Source organism: Cyrtonyx montezumae, unplaced genomic scaffold (genome assembly GCF_038088225.1).
Source record: "Cyrtonyx montezumae isolate F1298 unplaced genomic scaffold, pur_monq_1.0 scaffold_3, whole genome shotgun sequence".
In the NCBI taxonomy this organism is placed as follows: Eukaryota; Metazoa; Chordata; class Aves; order Galliformes; family Odontophoridae; genus Cyrtonyx; species Cyrtonyx montezumae.
This window is the reverse complement of record NW_027072034.1, coordinates 133,296,951-133,313,781: the sequence shown is the minus strand read 5'-3', so window position 1 is coordinate 133,313,781 and position 16,831 is coordinate 133,296,951. Positions and strand designations below refer to the sequence as shown.

The window sequence follows — 16,831 nt, the reverse complement described above, 5'->3', positions numbered from 1 at the left end:
CGATTCTATAAGAAAACATAGTGCTCCTTGATGTATTTGCAATGCAAAGCATAAAATGCTTTCTTCTTCTCCTGTTGAAACTACACAGAAAAGAAGTTTCATGCAACCAAGACATGGAAGCCATAGGTGATGTTTAAAGCTCCCTTCCAACTCCAAATGTTCTATGACTGTCTGAAAATTGGACATAGCTCTACATTCTTGTGGCTAAAGCACACCCATTGGAAGGAGGACAGGCCACACTCCGGTGTTTGGTCCTGTATGTACTTTTTATATCAGAAACTACTGCAAAGTGAGAAGAATCTGAAGAAATCTGATCAGAAGGTATGGTCATCTTCGTAACTGACTTCCCAACCATGAGATAGAAAAGTCATGTACTTTTGAACTTACCTTCTGTATCAGTACATTTACTTCTGTAATTCAGAAAACCTTGATAGAAAAGATTCCATGACAATAATTTGCATCTTTTCTGGTTATAGCTCATCCGGTTGCCTGCACTGCACAGTGTTTCACTGAAGGGAGCCAGGCTGGTACAGAATCTGTGCAGCCACAGTAGCAGCACAAAGAGGGAAACAGCAGGTTTGATTCGGTGCGACTTATTATGGTTCTACTATTGTATATGCACATTGAAGTTTAATAGCAGCAAAGGATGTGCTGGCTACCAGTTCTATAAATATACCACACATCTATGCATAATAAGCAAAGCAAATTTCTGCACAGTAATTCAAGACTGTTTTGTTAGCTAACAGAAATTCATGCATGCACAGAGAGTAAGTGTTGCATCCATGGTGCAGCCAGCATCCCAGAGCCTGCAACAAGCAAAGTAACGTGGTGCTGCATGTCAATGGATTCACATTTTGAGGGATGATTCAGTGCAGATGTACCCTCAGTGACTATGACTCTCCTGATAAATGAAGTGTCAAACACTTCTTTTGGAACATGCAACTGAGAGAAGAATCAGGTAGCCCAAATATTACTGCCCAAAATACTACTGGCTGATTAGATGACTATATAACTCATGTTTAGTACTATGATTTCTATGAAACTGACCTGCCTCCTTAATAAATGTTACTTCTCTATTACTTTCTGAAATTCATTAGCAGCAAGGTGCAAAGCTACACAACTATGAGACTACTGGGCAAAGATAGCTGCCACTGAAAGATTTTATTCAATTTTATTTGTTTAAGCCCTTTTTGGGGCTTAAAGAATTTCAGTCATTCTTTGACAAGAGAAAAAATATAAAAGGGAAATAACTGAGATAAATAAAACAATCAGAAATTAATGTCAAAATGCTTCATTTGATTATTCGCAGTGTTTGTGCCAAAAAAAAGCTCCAAAAATCCAAATGAAAGGAGGTATCCAAGCTGCCAGAAGTATGTGGCCAATAGTCTTCATTCTCATTCATTTGAGAACAGTGTATGCTTATTCAAGTTGCAAATTAATTTTTCAATACTGTATCTGCAAGAACAAGGAAATATTTTCCCATTTTCGTCTGCCATCTAGTGTTAAAAGGCAGAATACCTGCATTTTGTATTTAGAAAGCTCAAAAACCTTGGGAGCACTACGCAGCTTCTGTCTGTTATACTACATTGATGAAAAAGGAACTTAACTGAAGATGTTGATTTAAGCAATTATCTCACATACCATTATTAGCAGAATACTGGTCTACCAACTCATGTTATTTTGCCCTAGAGATCTGAAATATTTGTGTTTGTTCCATAGTTCATGTGTCTTGATTGTTCTGTGCTTCCAGGACACATTTCACAATCAAAAGGGGGAGTAAAAAGCAAAAACATATATACAAATGCTCAAAAGAAATATGTGCTTATAATATCTTGATATTATGTGTACAACGAAAGAATATGAAAATATGTTTTTCAGAAATAACAGCTCGCCCCTGGAAGTTGATTAGGTTAAATTAATCTAAGTTGAAGACAGTGGTCTCTGCAACTGCAATAGCATCATTATCTAAAGGATTACTCAGCCTGTGGGTGTATGGAGATTGCAACTGTGGCTTCGTAGGATTCAATAATACAAAGAGACACAAAGGCTTTATCTTCTAAAAATTTCTGTTTATCACAGACCACAACATTTACACCACTAGGAAGTATGCTGTGATTAGTAAGGTGAATATCTATAGATATTCAAGCTATTACACATATTACAGGAAGCAAACACATACACAATAGAAAAAAAAGAGTATAATACTAATAACTAAATAATAGCAACAATTAAGAACAGTAGAAAGGCAATTAGAGGTAGAAAAATTGCTACTATAGCAGCAGATAGAGATTAGCATTATAGGTTCTACAAACTTACCAGTAATGCTATGGGACTGAATATACTTCTTATAGATTACAAACTTAACAAAGCTGTAAAAATATATTTATGATAGGTTGCACTTAACAAGAATATACTTAGATTGATTACATGGGAAGGCTGCTCTGAAAGTAATTCTTCCTATTTTAATATCTTGGCTCACGATGTCAAAGGCAGATACTTGTGGAAGTAGAGGTTGAACCTTCCTGCCAATATTCTGTTTCATTTTGTTGCCATGCAACAGATGGCAGCAGAGAGGGAGCCTGACAATATTGGATTTGACATGGAAGTGTATATGTCAATAAATTCCTCCATGTGGAAAAAAAATGCTCCCATTGACATTCATTGACACTTACTGAACAGCTATGGAGAACAAACAGTGGATGTGAGCACAGCGAGGCAGTGGGTGGTGAGTTTTAGTGCTGGCAACAGCATCATGAAAGACAAGACATGTTTTGGACAGCCACACGTGGCTGTCACAGCATGAAATGAGAAGTGTCTCCATCAGCTATCATGTGATTCAGCAGATTACAGTCAGAGAATATAAGCCTCAATACACTGGAAACATAAGTGGCAATGCTGGGATACTGCAAAGTTTACAATAGGTGGATCCCACAAGTGCTCGCACAGGATCTGAAAGAATACATTATTCAAGTTTTTCAGGACTTACTGAATCAATACAAGGCTGAAGGTGGCAGTTTCCTGGATTGCCTCATTATAAGACATGGTGCCACCACTATGAACTGGTGTCATAGTGGCAATGTGTGAATTCCCCATCAAAGAAAAACTTCAAGGCAGAACCCTCAGCTGGCAAAGTGATAGGCAGACTTTTGCAATAGGAAGGGGGTGATCCTTCTGGATTTCCTGGAACCTGTACAGATCAGCAGCTCTGACCACTACATAACAGTGCCAACTAAGCTGAAGACTCAAACTTGCCAAGTCAGGCCAGAGAAGAAGACAACCTTTCTCTTGCAACATATTAATACCAGATCCCATACCAATTTAAAGACCATGGAGCACTTTCCAGTCTTGTCCGGACTGTCCTACCACACCTACCATATAGTCTGAATTTGGTGCCTTCTGACTTCCATCTGTTTGAAACAATGGAAGATGGACTTCATGGGCAACATTTTCCTAATAATGATGCTGCCATAGCAGCTATGGAACAGTAGGTCACCTACACTGGTACAGATTTCCATGAGTGTAGCACACAGGCTCTTCTTCATTGATGTCAAAAAAAAAAAAAAAAAAAAAACAAACCACCAAAGCATAGCTAAATGGAGATGATAAGATTGAAAAATAGTGGTTTATAACTGAGAATTTGCTCTATTAAACAGCACTACAGTGCTTTTTGTACCCATTGTAAATTTCATGAAAATAAAAAGGAGGCATTACTTAAGTGACCTATGAATGTACGTATATATGCATAAGATCAACAGTACCAAATGACCAAATCAATCCAAGAAAAGATGTCATTGTCATATCAAACTCAAAGGTTTTAATTAAGAAAACTGATTCCAGAAGGCCCAAGAAGGGGACAAAAGTGATGGATGGTCTCACTTCAAATCTGATCAACATCACAGGATGTGGAGTGCCACAGAGTTTAGGAGTCAGTTCAAGAGTTAGGAGCCAGCTCAGTGGTCCAGTGAAGTTTCAGTCTATTTAAAATAAAAAAAAAATAGAGACACGTGGCACAAATGGAGACAGAAAGAGAGGAAGAGGGAGAAGGAGAAAGCCTTTGATTTTTTTAAATTGTTTCAAGGATGATAATCATTAAAATGAAATTACATTCAATATTATCTGAAATTAGAAACAGTCACTTTTTAAGGGACCAGTCTGACAGAGCTTGTGCTGCTAGGCATTCAATCAGATAGACATAAGCAGACAAAACACTGATAATCACAGAAAAATTCTTGGTTTAAGCTTTCCAAATAAAATATTGAAACAAATGTTCTTTTAAAATAGCACATGTACATTCTATTAAAATTAAAATATATCTCAGAATGTGAAAAATTGGAACATTTTCAAGCTATAGGAAAAGTACTTTAATTGGAGTTTGCCACTCTCAGAATACCTGGGGCAGATTCATCTCCCTTATCTAGAAATCATGCACTTAGTCAAACGGGGTGAATCAGCTCTCCTTTGAATTCTCCTAAGAGAATCCAGAAAATTAGTTCAGTGGAGGCACCTATCTTCTAGATAAATGGAGAACATTTCTTCTTAATGCCTCAATTAATTTGGGAATACACCTTACTTTACTTACATACTTTGGAAAAGAATGTGTTGTATAAGAACCCTTTGTGATTTTATAAATATTTGTGCTTTTAGCTTCACTGAAATTAAGGGATGCAATCTTCATTATTCAACTCCAATTATGTTTTACAATTATTACAATCTGATTACATACAGAGTCGGGATTGTTGACTGCTTCTATAGGAGTGAATCTCAAACAGGTGAAAAGACTGCTGCAATGAAATTAGCTAGGAGCGTGAACAGTAGTGTGAGCTACTGGTGTGTCTGAGACAACAGACTAAAAGCCTGAGCACCATTTATCATGATGCAGTGGAGATGTACAGTGTCTGGAAAGAGTAAGAAAAGATGGAAAGCATAATTGGTGGGAAACTCTTCTTGAGTGGTCACTGACAGCAACATGGATTTTTAATCATTCACTTCATCCAGTTCTGATTTTTATAACTCCAACATTAGTGTGTGTATGGGAACTGTTGAATCACAGCCTGAACCACTGATTGGTCACCTGAGGCGAGCACTGAGTCAGCTGCAGGAGCACGGGTGAAGGCAATGCACCTGTGTGACCAGAAGGGGTGGAGTCTGGCTTCACCTCTCCCAGACCCCAATTAAGGGCTGACCACCACTGGGGAAGGTTCTCTTGTTGGAAATCCTTCCCCTGTGGAGTCCTGGGTGAGCCTCAACCATCAGCAACAGGTGAGCCTTTATTTACTGGTTTTCTGTATATCGTTTAGATGAGCCATACCAAATATACCATCCACCTTCATTATTTTCTGAGGGTTCTTTTGGGTTATTCACCCTACACGATGTCTGTTGTTATACTGTATGTAAAAGTTTTGTATATGATAAACCAAATAACCCAGCTTCAACCACCTAAAACATACAAAACAGTACAGAACAAATAGCAACACTTCACTGTTAACTTACTATGGATCTGTAAGTGCATAAATTATCAATATACTATTAATGGAATGTGGGCAAGGGGTGAGCATATCATTGTTCTGTGAGGCTAAGATCAACTGACTGTAGTCATGGCATGGAGTGTGATGGTGTGACTCCCCCAGCCTGCCATAATCTGACCACCAACCCTTCTCAGGCAAAGACCATCACTGGCTCCAGTCCTATCACTGGTGATGACAGCTGAACTAGGGTCAAAGTGGGTTTGTGGGAGATAGCTTGCACCCCCCAAGTATGGCTGGTATGCAAATCTGACTAGTAGTCAATCATATTACCCTGTAAATAGGGGACAGACCAGAGTCTGCAGAGATCTCCTTGCATGGCAGTGGGTTGCATGTCATGATCTCATTTGTGAGCAGAGACTCAGCTCAAAGCTATTCCTCAAGGTCAAGAGATTCCTTATCTACAATAGATACTTGGTAAGTGACTAATAGTTTCTTGGAACTTCTTTCAAGATTGCACACATAATTCTTTAGACATAAACAGCTGTCTGGAGGTTCTCTAAATGTCAAAGGGTCTCCATGACAGTTTTGAGTAATACTGTTCTCTGTTCAGCACAAAATCAAGCGTTCTTAGCTTCACAAATCTTGTCAAGTAAACTCTGTTGAATCACTACTTCATAGAAATGAAATACGTACATGTTCACAGTTGACTGAATATGAGCCAGCAGTGTGCACAGAGGGCCAAGAAGGCCAATGGCTTGTATCAGAAATAGTGTAGTCAGCAGGACAAGAGAGATTATTGTCCCCCCATACCTGCACTTGTGAGGCCACACCTCGAGTACTGTGTTCAATTTTGGGCCCCTCACTACATTGAAGCCCTGGAGTGTATCCAGAGAAGTGCAACAAAGCTGTGAAGGATCTGGAGCACGTCTTATGAGGAGCAACTGAGAGAACTGGGTTCATTCAGTCTGGAGAAGAAGAGGCTTAGGGGAGATCTTATTGCTCTCTACAGCTGCCTAAAAGGAGAATGTAGCAAGGTCAGACTCTTCTCCCAGGTAACAGCAATAGGATGAGAGGGAATAGTTTTAAGCTGCACTGGGGTAGGTTCAGGTTGGACATTAGGAAAAACTTCTACTCAGAAACAGTGGTAAGGCATTGGAATAGGCTGCTACGGTGGTGGTGAAGTCACCATCCTTGGAGGTCTTCAAAGAAAAGGGTAGATGTGGCACAGAGGGACATGGCATAGAGGGCATTGTGGTGATGGGTTGATGGCCAGACTAGATGATCTTAGTGGTCTTTTCAACTTTAATGATTATGTGATTCTATGAAAGACAAGGCTGAATTGGCGAAACATTAGAGAAGGTGTGGATGCAGAATTTGTGCCTGGGAATATATGAATTTATCCCTTTTTGTCTAGTGTTTAAGTTTTTTTACTGAGTTGTGTGGTTGTTCTGCAACGCTGATGAACCATGGGTCTTTGAACGTGTTTAGACAATGGGTTTGGTCACACTCAGGGAGACCTGTAGGCAAGAATGTGTTTGCAATCATTCCTGAAATGTGAAATCCCTGAATCTCTTCCTCAGGAGAGATATACACATCTCAGTGGTAAAATGGATACCTGAGCTGGTACAGAAAGGCTTATGTGAGAAGGTGTAACTGCTCAGGAAAGTACTATGTACAGATAGAAGGGATCTGTAGCAACTTTCACTGTACTATTTGACAAAGAATAGCAGGATGTGCACCAGCAGTATAAGGCTTAAGGGGGCAGAACCTTCTTCTTACTGAAGTTGCTGGTCTTCTTTTGCCTATCCTTTCTTGCTATAAGAATGCAATCCTATTAAAGCCAGCTCAGACTGTTGCTTCAGATGGGCAAATGCTTCTTATGAGATCCACCTCCATTCACCACCAGGCAAACAAACAAGGAGTTTCAGGGTGTGCACCAGAGCAGACAAAGCCGGATAAGCTACTTTAGCTAACACTGCTAGACAAGAAACTACTTCTGTACCATAGCCAAAAATCTATCAGGACCATGATGCTCTTGTAACATAATAGTAAGAGGCCTTTACATATAAAATGTCATAAAACAACAGGCTTCCTGCAGAGCTGTGTCTGGCACTTCGGGCAGAAGCCATGACCATGTCATCTGCATCACAAATAGTGTGGCCAGCAGAACTAGGGAAGTGATGTTCCCATTGTATGTGGCACTGGTGAGACTGCACCTCACATACTGTGTTCAGTTTTGGGCCTCTTAGTACAAATAGGGCACTGAGTTCCTTGAGTATATGCAGAAAGAGCAATGAAGCTGGAAAAGGGACTAGAAAACTGGAGTGGCTGATGGAAGTGGGGCTGTTTATTCTGTAAAAGAGGAAGCCAAAAGGAATACTTGTAACTCTACAACTATCTGAAATGAGGTTGCAGCACGGAGTGTTTGTCTCATTTCTCAGATAACAAGAGACAGAACATGAGGAAATGGTCTCAGATTGCACCAGATGATGCTATGACTGGATGCTGAAAAGAATTAGGAAGAATGGGGTCAGACACTGGAAAAGGCTGTCAAGATAAGTGGAGAGGGTCAGGTTGGGTGTTAGAAACTAAGGCTCTTCACCAGAAGTTGGTGAGCATGGAGCAGGCTCCCCAGGGCAGTGGTCACAGCACTGAGTGCTGGAGTTCATGGAGAGCTTGGACAATGCTCTCAGACACACGCTTTGAATGCTGAGTGGACCCTGGTGGGCTCAGTGATCCTCGTGGGTCCCTTCCAATTTAGAATGCTCTCTGACTCAGCAAACATTCCAGAGTTGGGAATGTCCTGTAGATAGCTGAATCTGTTTTGACTTTGATACTGATCACAATGTGCAAATGACATACATGCTCCTAGAGCAGAGAAAACATCAGGTAAGGAAATAAGTGTTGCTTTTTAATTAGTGAGAAAGATCAGAAGTAGGGGACAGGATCCTACCCACAAACAAAACACTGCCTCTCTCTTTCAGAACCAGGGTGAGGAGCCCATCACCCCACGGTGACTTCACACCTCCTGCAATCAATGCTGCGCACTTAGGCAACGCCTGGAGAATTACACTTAAGCCAGGTGGAAAGACTGGACTCTGTGCCTCTGCACCTCACACCCCCAACGCCTCTACAAGCTGCCTGAGGAGTAGGCGAAGAACCGGCTGCACCACCACTTCCGAGGGGCGTCCCCCCAGCCGTGCCACAGCTCACGTCGCCCGCATGCGCCGTACTCCGCAGCCTCCACCTTGTCGCGTAAGGCCTACGTCACACTGCCCGCCCTCAACCGCGCCTGTGGGGAGGGGGCGGGGGAATATCACTCCCAGCTGTTTCCGGCGCGCTGGGAGCGGCGCATGCGCACTCAGGCAGCTTCCCCCCGCTGTCGGTGGTTGTTGTCACCGCCGCTCTACTCAGCCGGGAGGCACCCGGTGAGCCACGGCGGCCGTCTCGATCGTGAGGTCGGCGGGTCCCGCCTGGCGGCCCTGTGCGGCGGGACTGACAGGTACCCACCGCCGCCGGCGGGGTCATCTCGCTGCCGGACACGCGGGGGTGGGGGCGGGCCTCGCCGCCCTCTGACGCGACGCTCACGAAATCGTTTCCGCGAAGTGGTGAAGGTACAAACAAAGTACGCCCAACTCCTCCCAGCCTATATCAGCCCCGGGTGGGTGGCTTGCGGTAGCTCTGGAGCGGACGCGGCGTGGGGGGACCGTGAGTAGCAGCCGTGGGCCTGCAGCTGGGCCCACCTCGCCCCGCGGCTTTTCGTAGCCTTTGGGCCGGCGGTCTCCGTGAGCCGTTGAGGTAAATGATGGCTTGCAGCTCGTGAGTCCGTGCGACTCGTGAATACTGCGTAAAGCCCCACGAAAGCTTGTGAATTGGTCGTAGGACAAGAATTATGTGTTGTACTGGCTTTAGGATGGGATTGCTTCGTGGAACCTAACACTAATTTCAACTTTATGACCAAAGCATTGGTGCTCTTTCTGCCCTGAGTGGAATTCCTCAAAGAGGCAGCAATGCGATGTTGTTTTCCTTTTGAGGTTTGTTTCTTTGGTCAGAATCATTTGACAAAGAAGGTGCAGATTTCTGCCTATGGGAAGGACAGGCAACAACTTTGTGCCACTAACTGATTTTGCTAAGGGTTGCATGTTGTTGAAGGTGGACTTTAGCTTTTAAAGAATGTTAGGACTGTTAGTTGTTGGGACTTTGCTACCAAGTGTCCTGAGCACTAGCTGTCACCACCATACGATTATTTCTCTGCCTTTACTGGAGCAGTAAATAAGCTATATCAGCTTTAGCCAACTCTGAGCTTCTAGTGTAACTTGCTGTTTGTCTGATGTTTCCATTATTTTTTTGTTTTCCTTTTTTCAGGTAACACCACAATTTGAGCCTTATTTATTGAAATACTGGGATGTTTTCTGGGATGAAGTAGGCAAACAACGTAGGAGAGGTTTAATTTATAAGTAATGACAGTTCATTTGTCTTTAGATGCATATTTGTTCTTTGTGATTAACCCAAAAAGTCTTTGGTGGAAGCAAAGAAACAAGTACTTCTATTTGTATAGACCTGAAGTCTGCTGGAGGATAAGTCATGCCATTCATCATAGAGTTTTTCATACCAGCGAGCCTCAGTGTAAATGGGCCAGAAGCAGAACATTATGGTATAACAAACACATTTTCAGTCATGACTTCTGGTATTACAGAGTTTCTAAACTTTTAACTTCTTCTTCCAAAGGACTTACAAAAGTGAACAATCGCATGTCACGAATTAAGAATACTATAGAATCTGTTTCAAAGGCTGTGTCTGGCACTCACAGTGAACTGGTTTCACGGATAGCTCGCTTAAAGTTACACTCAGGTAGTCTAGGAAAAAACACTAAATGTAATGCAGATGAAAATAACTCCAGTGTGCATCTGGAAAGTGGTAAACAAGTCTCAGATGCCAGAACTCAGGAGGATTGCAACAGAGGCCTGGCTGCCAAGAAATCCAGTAACACAAATGAAAACGTGGAGTTTGTGTTAAACAGCACAAGTGGCATTAATCAAGATACTCCAGAAGATTCAGTATCTGCTAAAAACCACCTTTTTCATATAAGCTGCCTTTCTACAAGTTTTGGAGAGACTTATAACTTTGTAGCTGATCATATCAACTGGTACTTCCATAATAATTCTGCTATGGATCAAGAGAAGAAGAGGAATGCTTTGTTACAGGGCTCTAAAGGTGAAGCAAAGCTAGATTCATCAGAGAATACTGTAATTAGTGAAGAAAAGACAGTGAACTCAGCAGCTACTGCAGCTCCTGAAACAGAGACTCAGGGTGCCAAGTCAAATATTGCTCTTCCAGTTTCCCCTAAAAAAACCATTGCAAACTTTCTTTCATATCCCAGTAACAGTGTACAAGCTTTTGTAGACAGTTACATTGGTGGTTTGGTTCCCAAGTTAAGATTGGATACAAAAGTTGCTGCTCAGGAAAAGAGTAGACAGCTAGAACAAGAAGGGTCTGAGAAGGATGAGGAGGAACAAGTCAAGGAGACTAAGATTGCTGAAGAAAGGGAAAAGCATCTGTCCCTTCAGAGAGAAAAGGCAAGTCTTTCAGTGTTATTTTTACACATCTATTGTTTCTACATGTATTTTATAGCTGTGTATATATTCATGTGTACATACAGTGTGTGTATATGGGTCATCTCTGTATGCATTACGAGTAGATCTAGCTATTTATTCTTGTAGTAGTTATGCTTTGTAGTAGTGTTATGCTTTTTCATGATTTGTATACTCTAATTTTGGAGTTGTCCTGAAAATGTACCTCATTAGAAGTACTGTTTGTTTGCTGCTTTGTTCCTGTGAGTGTTCTTTACTTATTTTCTGGTAAGCAAAGTCTGTTACTTCTAAGAAGTCCTCACGTGTGTTCTGTAGCAGTCCTGTAGTACAATATGCTGTCCAGGACTTCTGTGAAATCTTAAAATAACCTTTTGCAGTTAGTCATAACAATTTGCACGTGTCTTATTTTAGCTCCATGTTCTTTGTATAACTTTTATCTGTTTTAGATCATAGCAAGAGTGAGTATTGATAACAGGACTCGAGCTTTAGTTCAAGCCCTACGAAGATCTTCTAATCGAAGAGTCTGTATCAGCAGGGTTGAAGAACTGACTTACCATCTTCTGGAATTTCCAGAGAGCAGAGGAGTTGCAATTAAGGTGCAAATAATTATACTTAAAACAAGCAATAAATATCTCTTAGAGGAATTCCTGTGAAGTTTTCTTTACTGCTTTTGTGGGCTAGGCAAATTTTCTACTTGTAAAGACTATGGTGTGAATACTTTTTTTTCATAGCTATTTCTTTAGCTGATTCAAGCAGATCTCTGCAAGCTATCAGTAATTTAGCTTAAGACTCTTAAGATTGTTATGTTTAATTTAGAAGCAAACAGCATTGTCACGTGGATAGATAGTATAGTTTATTCTAGTGGTAGGTGATGGTTGTACACAGTGTTCTGTTTTGCAATTGGCCAGAAGGGAATGTACGGTACAGTTGATCTGTGTGTACAATAGTTGTGATGCTTCTTTACGTGTTCCCTTCAGAGACAGAGGACAGGACTGGAACATAGCCATCAAATAATAAGTTAGAGTAATCTAGTTCTACTTGTTTTCTTTCCTGCATGCAGTGAGTGGACAGGAGGTAGGTGGTAGACTATTCCAGCAATACTAACTAAACCACAGTGCTGCATCCCATGTCTTTTCCTACCAGCCACAGCTTATGTGATCTGCAAAACTGGTGCAGTGAAGTTCTAGCCAGATGAATTACCCTGTCTGGGCACAGGTCAATTATTGTATTGACCTGTCAATGAATTATTTTATTATGAGAGAGTATGCTTGCTGCTCCCACCTTGATTGTAATCCTATGTATCTTTGTGGTGATAATTCCAGATGTGAAGATTAGTCATTGTGAGGAAGAATTTTAACTTTTGTTTTGATTCTCATGTACTACTTCAGATGCACTTCCTACTTTGTCACAGAGTGGTTTTTAACCAGTGAAATCTGTGCTTTTAGCTATACACTGATATGCACAGTACTTAAGTTTCTATTTGGCAAACATGACAATGTCAATAAAACTAAATTGGTAAAATAAAGCAACTAAAATACCAGTAAATGTATAAGAAAGATTCAAATTTCAGCTTGATTTTTGAATTGACAGCTGACTGTTTTAACAGTAATGAGTATACATCATAATATTAGAGGCATTTTTTCCCCTTGTTGGATATAGAGATGGGTTTAAAGCAATTTTCCTCTAATTAATTTACAGCTGTTACTCTAAAATGCAAAACTAGTAAATTTGAGTGTGGATTTTTTTCAGTGTAAGCATCTTGACAAATACAAAGTTATTTCATTCCAACTGTAGGAAAAGATAATCCCATGCCTACTGCGATTGAGGCAAGCAAATGATGAAAGTCTTCAGGCTGCTGTTAGAGAAACTTTAGCAATAATTGGATATACAAATCCGGTGAAAGGCTGGGGAATTCGAGTCCTTGCTATTGATGGAGGAGGAACAAGGTGAAACTTTTATATACTCAGTTTTTTTCTTTTTTTTTCTCTACTGGAAATAGAATTGCATTTTCTCTTTAATTTTTTTGGGCATAAACATACAGCATCCTGGTTTCCATTTCTGTTACATTTGACTACTCAAATTGTAGTTACTTGTTTTTGTGTATGTTTGTGCTTAAATTTCCATGAACATATATACCCCAAGTCTTTAGTTACCTGTGCTCTAATTTTGCATTCATTTTTGTAGCCACCAAGATTTATAGAGATTAGCATCACAATCGTGCATTAAATTGAAAATCTTGTTTACTGAAAGCTATGTTTTGAGGTGTATTTAAAGAAATGTTTTTAGCAAATAATTACTGATTGATTAATCTTCTTCATTAGAGAGAAGAGGTCCATTAAGGGACCTTAATTTTAGAAACCAGTAACTATATCTATACTGTGAAAATGAATCAAGTCTAGAGAGTAAGCCTGAGCACTGACTACTGTCTGTTCTGTGGCTTAATTAGTAGTGTTCAACTGGTTTTATACAGAGCTGAACAGTGCTCTTCAACACAACCCAGGTTAGGGTTAGAGGCAGCATGTAATGGGGCTGTTCTCAGCAGAATGTGTTGCCAAGGTAGTGCTTGCTTTAGTGCTTCTTCTGCCTTATGCAGTTCTTTAGCGTTGGACTGGAAAGGATTGATACAGTATGTTTTAATTCCTTGAAATATTCTCAATATTTAATTTTGTAGATATCAGTTACAATTAAACAAAGGTAGATTTAATTAAGTTTACATAAAATAAAACTACCAATTTACATTGAATGTTGGGTTTTTTTGTGTATTTCAGGGGTTTAGTTGCACTTCAGACACTACGGAAACTAGAAGAGCTCACTGGAAAGCCAGTTCATCATCTTTTTGACTACATTTGTGGTGTAAGCACAGGTAATTGTTAATCCACAAGTTGGAATTTTGTTACGAATACAGTATGAAAATCTGAAATTAGGTGCAAATTTTGATAATTTGCCAGATAGTGTAAGCTGGGAAAGTGCAGGTATAACTTCTAAAGGCTTTCTTTTTCTGGTTCTTGTACATTAAAAATCACGGGTGATTCATGATATACTTCCTAATTCAGCCTTAAGAGAAGGCTGAGAGGAAAGCTCTTTCAACTAATATGAAAATACAGAGGAAATGAAGCAAGACTCTTCTTGAAGGTACACAGTGATGGGGAAAAGTTAAGAGAGATAAACTGGAATATGGGAAATTACAGTTAGGGTAAGGAATCACATTTTCCTTGCAAAGATGATTGGACACTAGGAAGAATTGCCTGGGCAGACTGGAATATCCATTCTTGCAGATACTTGAAACTCAGATGACAAATTCTGAACAACGTGTTCTAGTTGCATCAGTTGTACCAGGAGGTTGGACTTGGGCCTCTAGAGATTCCTCCCATCCTTAGTATTACTTTGTGACTCAGTTGCTTCTCCCTAGGAGGCAAGAAACTCTAAAGATAAGTTTGTTTTAGAAAGATCATCATCACTTCAGGATGTTATGATAAACTAATTACAGTGCATTTGTTTTGTAACTTGAGAGGTGCGTTCAATTATGTTTCTTTAGAAACCCAAATTCTTTTTTCTTTTTTGCTTATCCTCCACTACATTTCACTTCTGAAGTACATTAGCTGATCACTATGAATAATCACATTGTATGTGTTTTCAAAGATGGGAACTGCTTAGTAGGATCAAAATAGAGAAGGGGAGGGTGTTTATCTGCTGGTCAGAATTTGCTTGTAGACTGCCTGTTTTTACCTTAACAAGATTTTTCTTTCTTTTCTTTTCTTTTTTTTTTTTTTTTGTTAGAGACTAATAACCTTATTTAGTAGTGGAAAGTTATTTCTTTTTGAATAATTAGGAAAGTTCTGTTATTGAAACTGTCACCTTCAATCATGATAAAGGTAGTTCACCTCTGATAGAGAGGCTTAGTTGGTTCAATTCCACTACTCTAACTGCTAGTAAATGCTTAACACATTCTTTTAAGCTTTGCTTCCATTAGCAAGTCTTTGTCTGCACTAGTCCCAGGTGCAACAGGTTGCAGTGCATGGCTGAGAGATTGTGTTTGTCAGATAAGAGGGGTGTATCTTACGTTACAGATCTTTTTCTCTGCTGCTCTGCTTATTTCTCTTACTATCCTACAGCTGTGAGGGTTAAGTTTTGCTGCAAATTCAATATCACAGAGTTTGTCTTTGTAGATAACTAACTTGTGCTTCTGTACAGTGATTACGGAGTGTGTGGCAGCCATACAGAAAGTTCCTATAATGATACTGTAATACTTAAGCACCCCCTGCATACTTAACCCACTTGCCTGTTGGTGAACATAAGATCTGGGTCTGGGAGTACCAGAAAATCTTCAAGCCTGTGAAATACAATAATGGCCACTGAATGTTATTTTATTTTATGGAAAACAAGGTTAATGTAAACTGTATACTGAGTTTGTGCTGTACAAAAGTCCAAAGCAAGAAGTACTATTGCTCTGTGAACTGACCTACTGGGAATTCTGTGTTTATCACAGAGCTGTGGAGTGTGGCATCCTTTCATATGTGGACACAGCATTTAACTTGTTCAGGACTTCTTACCTGAGTATTTGCTTGTATTCTCTTCTCCCATTCTGCAGTCTCCAAATGCATCAGTCAGAGATGCTTCTCAATAATCAAGCACTTATAACTCAGTCACATGGAGCAGTTTACAACATCAAGAATATGTGATCAGGCCAAGTGCATGCAACAGTTTTCCATGTGTGGATCCCCTCCAAGAATGTTAATAAGACTTTTCCCTGAATCTTCATGTTGCACTAATAAATAGTGCCATTCTGAAGTGCTTTATGGTGGATTGGATTGTTGATGTGCTCTGATGCACTGGAAAACAGTATGCTTAGAGAATCACTCATTTTACTACCAAGACATCTGAATTGTAGTACTCTGTGGTCACCATTTTGGGTGTATATGAAGTTTGCATAAGAACTTCATAATGATCTCCAAAAATCTTCCGAAGTTAAGAACACTATATGGCTAGTTTCCTGGCCTTTATGGATTTGTAGGTTAGGAGCCTCCTGAAACTAAGTTGGCATTTCTGTTAATGGTTTGGGTTTTTTCCCTTGTTTTCTTTCTAGTTTTAAAATGCTTTTTGAACACTTGTGGAAGAATATGCTTTCAGGAAAACTCATAAATAAGTCAAGACGTGGTATTACAGAGTTGGAATTGACCTTAGGAACCTATCTCATTTCCCAAGAGATGAATAAGCTATGTCTGTTTCACTACTGACAATTGTCAGATTGTGTATTGTAACAGATGTCTTCAGAAACCTCGTTCTAGTGCTCTGTTGTCATTAGACAACAACATTTCCAAAAGGTATTGTCAATCATCCTTTTGCAGTTCAAATGATTTTACCCATGTCTTAAGTCCCCAGGGACAGGGATGACATTGTTTCCTTTCTCTTTGAAGCAGTCTGTGGCGCATTTAGAGGCTTGTATCATTTATTTGGGTTTTCCTTACAGATTACCTTCATACGTGGTGTTTTGTTTGGTCCCTCTTAGGACCAGATACAGCGCTTCAGCTGATGTCTTACTGATGCTGAATGAGGAAGGAATGCTTCTGTTTTTCTGCTTACATTATTGCCTATCTCGTGTCTTATTAGCCTGCTGTATGCTCATGTTCTTCAAGATATTCTCCTTAGCCTCTCAGGGTTTTTTTATTCTCTAAAACATTGGCAGCCAAGGCTGAGATGGTAGCTGGAGTATAAAGGTCTGTGATAAGAGGCCAGAATGTGGCAGAAGCATTAGATGTGTTTCCATCAGTCATCAGG

At 40.2% G+C, this 16,831-nt stretch overlaps 1 protein-coding gene across 1 annotated transcript in view; it reads left to right on the top strand.

Moving 5' to 3' along the window:
* The first annotated feature begins 8,845 nt into the window (after window positions 1-8,845).
* PNPLA8 (patatin like phospholipase domain containing 8) overlaps window positions 8,846-16,831 on the top strand; it is a 32,233-nt gene continuing 24,247 nt past the window's right edge. Inside the window, exons 1-5 of the mRNA XM_065743437.1 lie at window positions 8,846-8,967; window positions 9,831-11,041; window positions 11,503-11,652; window positions 12,851-13,002; window positions 13,825-13,919. Of these exons, the coding sequence (XP_065599509.1) occupies window positions 9,926-11,041; window positions 11,503-11,652; window positions 12,851-13,002; window positions 13,825-13,919 (1,513 nt within the window). The 5' untranslated portion in view covers window positions 8,846-8,967; window positions 9,831-9,925. The remainder of the gene's footprint in view (window positions 8,968-9,830; window positions 11,042-11,502; window positions 11,653-12,850; window positions 13,003-13,824; window positions 13,920-16,831) is intronic.